This window comes from Manihot esculenta, chromosome 8 (assembly GCF_001659605.2).
Source record: "Manihot esculenta cultivar AM560-2 chromosome 8, M.esculenta_v8, whole genome shotgun sequence".
Classification (NCBI taxonomy): Eukaryota; Viridiplantae; Streptophyta; class Magnoliopsida; order Malpighiales; family Euphorbiaceae; genus Manihot; species Manihot esculenta.
This window is the reverse complement of record NC_035168.2, coordinates 30,331,781-30,339,860: the sequence shown is the minus strand read 5'-3', so window position 1 is coordinate 30,339,860 and position 8,080 is coordinate 30,331,781. Positions and strand designations below refer to the sequence as shown.

At 32.7% G+C, this 8,080-nt stretch overlaps 1 protein-coding gene across 1 annotated transcript; it reads right to left on the bottom strand.

Annotated features, from left to right (window-relative positions):
• Positions 1 to 4,751: 4,751 nt before the first annotated feature.
• On the bottom strand, positions 4,752 to 5,903 carry LOC110621524 (LRR receptor-like serine/threonine-protein kinase EFR). Its single transcript, XM_021765801.1, has one exon. It carries the CDS (start codon positions 5,901 to 5,903, stop codon positions 4,752 to 4,754), a length of 1,152 nt encoding a protein of 383 aa, XP_021621493.1.
• Positions 5,904 to 8,080: the final 2,177 nt, after the last annotated feature.

Here is an 8,080-nt window from a genome sequence, read left to right as displayed (position 1 = left end):
AGCTTTTGCTCTACTCAGCATAGATTACAAGGTTCAAAAAGCTTTTCATCTCATGACCCCATTGATTTTCCACCCCTTTAAACCTAAATTGAATTAATTACAGTGTGCTACCTTCACTTTGGAAGTTCTTTTCTTAAATTGAATCCTTAAATTTGCTGTGGTCAAGAAAAATAAAAATATAAATACATGCAAATAAAAAGTTAGTGTAACTCCCTATGAGCTGATTTGCCCAAACTGTTATGAAAAGAAAAGAAAAAGAACAACCAGCACAAACCACAAATCATAAACCTGTTCCAATGGTCAAATGAGCTATGAAAAGAGCTAGTAGCCACTTGAACAAGTGACCAACTGAGTAACCGGGGGTGGGTATCACCAATATGCACCTTCGCGTAAAAAGGTTGGTGACTTTTTCAGGCAAGAATAAAGAAAAATGTGCTGCTGAATAAAAAGTGTGCTTAACAAAAAGGGCAAATTACTATTAGAGGGTTGCATCAAGCTTAAAACAAAAGAATAAGCATGATTGAACCAAAAACCTTTCTCTTGGCCATGGTAGGTGAAAAGGAAACAAGGAAAAGGGAGAACAACCTCAGGTCTGAAGTACTCTATACTGTAATACTTCAATTTGGGAGTCTACGGGGGCTGATTAAGTGGTACTTAGGCTCAAAAGAAAAAGGAGCTTGATTGACTAAGTTGTTTGTTGCTTGAGGACAAGCAAAAAGCTAGGTGTGGATGTATTTGATCAAACATAATTTAGCCACATTTTTACTATTTTTATTATTGTTTGATTACACATTTTTCAGCTTAATCTATGGTTTTTATCATGTTTTTACAGGAAAGGAAGAAAATGGAGAGTTGGAGAAAAAGTGCAGGAAAAGCTGAAAAAGTGATTGGGTCAAAGTGATTTGGCCAAATCACCCGCAGAGATCAGAAGCAGAAAGCTAAAGGCAGAAATTTGGAGGCAACATACAGAAACGATTTGGGCAAGTGATTTGGCCAAATCACCCGCCCAAATCACATTGACGCAGAGAGACAGCAGAAGCGGGAAAAGTACAGAAAATTGAAATTCAAAAATAGAGAAGTCCAAATCCATTTTAAATACTGCAAGATCAGTCCCAAGAGCCACGAGAAAGTCTTTCACTTAAAGAATTCCATTCACAATTAAATACAAAAACAAAAGAGGTATCAAAGACTACAAAGAAGACCAAGTCAAGATTGGGATTTCCAAATCCTAATTGGATTAGGATTCTCCAGCTATAAAAGGGGACAGCATCTAAACCAGCAGAAGCATCTCTCTCCACCTTCGGAAATTCTGCAAGAAACACAGCAGCTTTTCTTCTTTTCTTTCTTCTTTTCTTTTGTAATTTTGTCCACGAGTGGCTAAACAATTCTCCTTTCTAGTTAAAGTTGGAAAAATTCAGTTTGTGATGAATTGGAAGATTTAATACTCCATTATTAAACTCTTGTTTATTTTCAATATTTATGCAACTTGATCTTTCTATAAATTATTGCTTTGCTTTTAGAATCAATTTAAGGCCTGTTGCTTTTAATTGCATGAGTAATAAATTGTTTGAATGATTTAGGTCCGTAATTGCTTAGATTGTTTAAACACAAGTACAATCAATTGCATCATCTAAATTTGACCACGCGGTTGGCAAGGTTAGAGTTGGGTTTCTCTAAGTTCTAATGCAGTTAACAGTTGTTCGATGCTAAAAGCCCCAAGGATGTTCCTTGGCAACTTGTTAACTAGAGTTTGATTAGCGAACGTTTCCTAATCAAACTAAAACTAAGGAGGAATTTGGATTGTGAGAAGCGTCTTCCACGTCCTAAACTAACTTATTGAAATAAATAAGAGTATCAAAAAGTCAATGATCAATTCTAAACAAACTGGAATTCATCCATGCTTCAACTAGAATCCTTTTCCCATTGAAATTCTTATCCTTTTAAATTATTGCTTCCTCTTGCTATTTAGTATTAACTCATCAAATCAAAACCCCCTCTTTTAAATATTTGTTATTTACTTGTCCAAGTCATTATTAGGAAAATCCATAGTGTCAAATCCCTGTGGTTCGACTCTATTGCCACTATCTACAAGTTAATTGCTGATTGATTAATAGGTTTATTTTTTACGGTTTCGACAACCGCTATCAAAAAGTGATGTGCTTGATTGTAACACTATAATTGAGACAAAAAATGCTAAATTTTTTGAACATATTTTTCCTTTAAAAGTTGAGAAAGTTTCCCATACAGCTAATGAAAATATTTATGAAAATGATTTTGGAAATAATAATGAAGATTTAAGAAGAAGTAAAAGATAAAGAAAAGAGACTTTATTTTGGAAATGACTTTTATACTTATTAAAAATAAATCTTTAAATTTTTCTGAAACTATTAAATCTTCTGAAACTCCTTTTTGAAAAAAAGCAATTAAAGCTGAAATTGATTTTATTACTCAAAATGTTATCTGGACTTTAGTAGACTTGCCTTCAGGAGCTAAACCTATTGGTTGTAAATGGATTTTCAAAAGGAAATATAACCCAGATGGGTCAATTGAAAAGTATAAAGTAAGACTAGTAGCAAAAGGTTTTTCTCAAAAATAAAATATAGATTATTTTGACACATTTGCTCCTGTAGTTAGAATTTCTTCTATTAGAGTATTAATTGCTTTAACTTTTATACATAAACTTGTTATTCATCAAATGGATATTAAAACAACTTTTTTAAACGGAGACTTGGAAGAAAAAATTTATATGGTACAAGCTGATGGTTGTATTGTTTCTGGTCAAGAAAATAAAGTTTGCAAACTTCTTAAATCATTATATGGTTTCAAACAAGCCCCCAAACAGTGTCATGAGAAATTTGACCAAGTTTTGTTGAATGATGGTTTTTTCTCTGTTGAAGTTGATAAGTGTGCATATACAAAATGTATAAATAATAAATCTGTGATTATTTGTTTATATGTGGATGATATGCTTATTTTTTGTATGAGTTACGATATAATTTATAAATCAAAAGCTTTCCTTAGCTCTAAATTTGATACGAAAGATATGGGAAAGGCAAATGTGATTTTAGAAGTTAGAATCATAAGGAATAATGATAGACTAATGCTATCACAAAAGCATTATATTGAGAAGTTTCTCAGGAAGTTTGGACATTTCAATGTCAAACCAGTGAGTACCTCTTATGATCCTAACTGTCAATTAAAGAAAAATAGAGATGACTCTGTTGCTCAATCTGAATATGCATAGATCATTGGGAGTCTATTGCATTTAATGAATTTTTCACGACCTGATATAGCTCATGCTATATGTAGATTGAGTAGGTATACACATAATCTCAATAACAATCATTGGGCTGCATTAGTTAGACTAATGAAATATTTAAGAGGTACCATAAACTATGCTATCTTATATAGTAGATTTTCCATTGTATTAGAAGGATATAGTGATACTAACTGAATTTCAAATTTAGATGAGATAAAATCCACTAGTGGTTATGTATTCACTCTAGGAGGTGGTGCAATTACATAGAAATCAACCAAACAAAATATCATTGCTAAATCCACTATGGAATCAAAGTTTATTGCTCTGGAATTAGTTGAAACTGAAGCTGAGTGGCTAAGAAACTTCTCAGCAAATATTTCATTGGGAATAAAACCAACACCATCTGTATCAATGCATTAGTGATTGCCAACCGGCAATAGCCATTGCAAAGAATAAAAATTTCAATGGTAAGAATAGACATATTCATCTAAGACATAATGTTATTAAGTAGCTGTTGAAATATGAAACTATTTCTATTGATTATGTGAAGTCAGAAGTGAATTTGGCCGATCCACTGACTAAACCTTTAAGGAGGGAACTAAAAGATGAAACATCGAGGGGAATGGAACTTGAGCCAATTTGAAATTAACAGTGATGGAAACTCAACCTTTGTGATTGGAAATCCCATGAAAAAGGTTCATATGAGTAATAACAAGTCACTTGTTAGTTCTACTAGCACTATTTATTGTTATCCTTTCCTATAGTGTGAAAAGTGCTGGACTGCATTAATGAGAGGATGAGATGAAAACTCTTAATGATATTCATATCCCTTATGGGTAGTGTATAAATTACATTATACACTTGATGATATCACTTATATAAGTGTGGAGTGGCCGCTTCTATGAGATTGTGGCATAATCTCTAGAGCACTTATGAACTACCAGGCACGCGTATGGCCTATTAGCGCAAAACAGCGTTGACAACAAGATTTGTGGAGTATTATAAGATTGATGGGATATTAGCATACAAAAAAGAGTTTTTTGTTCATAGAAACAAAAGTTTCATCAATTACTTTGTATGTTAAATCTTATTAATTTAGGTCCGGTTTATAGTCCAAAAGACACCAGATTCGAAATATATATACTAAATTTCTAAATCTAACAATGAAAAATCTTTTGAAATATGTGGGAAATTGTTGTAAATTTAGTTTAGATTTTAAAAGATTTTATAGTCATTAGAGATATTATGATCGTTGAAGATTTTCTGGTCATTGAATATTTTATTTATGAGATTTTTTTACTGTTGCAGGTTTGATATTTAAATCTAATATTAAATCTGACCGTTATTATTTTATTATATTATTTCAAGATTTTTATAACCGCTTATAACATCAATTATTTTCACTGTAAATAACCTCCATTCTTACAAAGAAAGCAATCCCATTTTTTCTATTTTATTCTCTATTGTCTATATTTTCTGCTGGATTACAAAATTAGAGATAAATTCCTGTTATCTGATCTTGGAAATTAAATATCAGAATGACCTGTTTGGGTATGTTTCCATTAAGATTATTACTCGAGAGGTTTAAGTTTTGAAGATTTTTGCAGTTCCCCAGACTTTCAGGTATGCTACCCTCAAATCTGTTTTCCTCCGAAAGCCTAGACAATCTAGTCAAGTTCCCTATGAAGGGTGAGATTGATCCAGAGAATCTGTTAGCATTCAAATTCAATTCTCCTAAATTTTGCAGTTTCCCAATTGCAGATGGAACAATTCCACTCAGATGGTTACCTTCCAATCCCAGACTGTACAAGTTAACTAGGTTCTCAATCCCAACAGGAATGCTTCCATGAATCAGATTCCTTCCTATAGTGAATATTTGTAAATTGGTTGAAAGGTTACCTATGGAGCTGGGCAATTCTCCTGCATAATGATTTTGTGCCAGACCCAAAACCTCTAAACTGGTGCAGTTAGCCAAAGAACTAAGAAAATTCAAGTCATCAATTTCCCAATGTCCCAAGTTATTTTCATCAAAATTGAGTCTATATAAGCTTAGCAAGTTCTTTAGATTCCTGGGAATATTTCCAGTGAGACTGTTTTGAGCAAAATCAAGCACTTGAAGTCCAGAAACATTTGACAATGACACAGGAAACACCCCTGTAAAATTGTTAACACCACCAGCAAACACTCTTAGTTTAGGGAGCGTCAGGCCAATATCTTGTGGTAATTGGCCATGAAGCTGGTTTTGAGCAACAGAGAAGTAGTATATAGAAGAGAGATTATAAATTGAAGAAGGGATTGTACCCGAAAGATAATTGCCATAAAGTTGAAAAAAGCCCAAGCTTGAAAGCCGTCCGAGCTCATTTGGTATGTTTCCGACAAAATTATTCACGGCAAGTGAAAGGCCAACCAGAGAAGAGAAGTTCCCTATCCATGTCGGAATGTTTCCTGTAAGATTATTCCCCCCAAAACCAAAGACAACCAACTTCGACAATGAGCTAAGCTGCTCTGGAATCTCTCTTACCAAGTTGTTGCCAGATGCTTCAATTACTGTAAGTTCCTTACAGTGAGTGAGATTAGATGGAATTTTCCCGACAAAGGAATTGTAGGTCAAATTTAAATGCTGCAACCGCCATAGACGTCCCATTTCTTGGGGAAGCTCACCAGAAAAGCTATTTTCGTACAAGTTGATTACAGTCAGATGGGTGAGGTTTCCTATCGAATGTAGTATAGAACCAGCCAATTTTTTAGAATTCAAGTTCAAAGTTATTACTCTATCGTTGGACGAGCTGCATGAAACACCAATCCAATTGCAGAAATGGACAGAATCATTCCAGGAACTTATGACTCGAAGAGGATCTAGAGTTATCAGATTCTTGAAGTCGAGTAAAGCGAGTCCCACGAGTAGCAGCTGCTGTTGCAGATTCCAAGCCGTAGTTCATACATAAAACAAGAATACCATGGAGAAGATTTATGAAAACCCACATAGAATTCAACCGGGAGAATTATCATAAAAATGTACATGCATATTAGAAGTTGTGGCAAAAGACCTCCTCTTCTTAAAAAAATTTCACATTTTGATATTCTTATTTTGATAATCTTATTAAAAACTTTGTATATAAATTCGTTAATAAATTTTATTTTTTGAATTAAAATAAATAATAAAAAATAAATTATATTTTTCACGAAAAATACTTTTTATAAAAAATATTTTTTATGAAAAATAATTTTTAAATATAAATTATTTTTAAAAAACAGATGTGACCTTAGTTTTACTTAGATTTTATCTTTAGTTAGGTTAATAATAAATTTTATTTGATTTTATAATGTTGGTTTATTTGAGTTGTTACTTCTGTAATTGCAACTACGAATCTGAGTGTACTGCTGGTGAAATTGCAAGCGATGAAGTGGCTGTTCGATAGCTTTGTGAAATCGATGATTTAAATTTTATTTTTATTTGGTTTTTCTTATCACTATTAAAAAAATCCTTAAACTTAAAACAATAATAGTAAATTGTTTTTTTTAATATTTAAACTGTGATAAGTTAATATTAACTATTTGAAAATATTATTGCTTGTTACTGTTTCAGCATAAGGCAACGATTTATGTATATATTTTTTTCAATAAATAAAAAATGTAATTAATAATATTTTATTAAATATAAAATAAATTTTTTATTAAAATATATTATTATATATAATAAAAAATTAAAATTTTTTAAAAATTAATTTTAAATTGCTGTGGAAATGTGACTTTAATAACATTAAAGTAACAAATTTATAATTATATAAAATATTGAACTCATACTTAATAAACCAAATATAAACTTTTAGTTAGAGCGATTAGATAAAAATGTAAAAGAAATACCAAGAATCAGTGGCAACTTGAAAGTTGAAACTACATGGGTCCCATTTAAGTGAGATAATCATAAATATATATTTTTACTTGTTTTTTTAACATGTAAAATGAAACTTGCATTAAAAAGCTCAAATCAGACTCAGAACATTACAATTTAAAGAATTATAGATAGTTTAAAAATTCACAGCCCACAAATGAAAAAAGTCCATCAGCCTGAGTCCATCTTACGCTCAGCACTGAACAAACGATTTAAAGAAGAAGGAATGCCACAACCAACACGGCTGCCGAAGCAACACCGACTTGCCGACAAGTATAGCTAATCGCTACCATCAATATCGACTTGCCAATAAGCAAAACGCGGCCAACTTAGAGTTGGTAACACTAGCTACTCCTACTCAAGTTGATAAATCCTAGCGTGACGCCGGTCAATCTTTACATGTCAAAGCAAAGTAAACAAACTTAAAATCACAAAGACAAAGAGCAAAGAACCGCCATCATCACAATGCATAAAGATCGACAGCCCAGCTAAGGACTATTCACGCTGCTTGCCGCAAGCCAACAGAGCCATCGCCACTGTTCATTGGACAAAGAGACCAGCCTATAACATTTTCAGTCTCATCTAGTCATGGAGCAACCTTAACAGAGTTATCCAAACTCCAGTATCGAAGATCACTGGCCACGTCCCAAAAGCACCAACAAGCACCAGATCTATCACATAATTCCAAGACTCACCAAAATACAGAACAAAATAAACAAAAAAAATGAAAAAACAAAAGAAATCTAACAAAATTTAGGCAAAGCCATCAAACCCACTCCACCCACATACGGAGGAGTCCGATAACCGCACTGAAAATCACTGATTGAAACCGAAACAAACCCCAATAAAATCATCAAATAGATTCGCAAAGGCACAACCTCGCAAAAATGGGGCAGATCCGAACTAAAAAGATCACGGTTGGAGAAGTC

What these genes read in the sequence shown, in the direction of transcription:
- LOC110621524 (XM_021765801.1), bottom strand. Translation starts at nt 5,903, where the DNA reads ATGGGACGTCTATGGCGGTTGCAGCATTTAAATTTGACCTACAATTCC.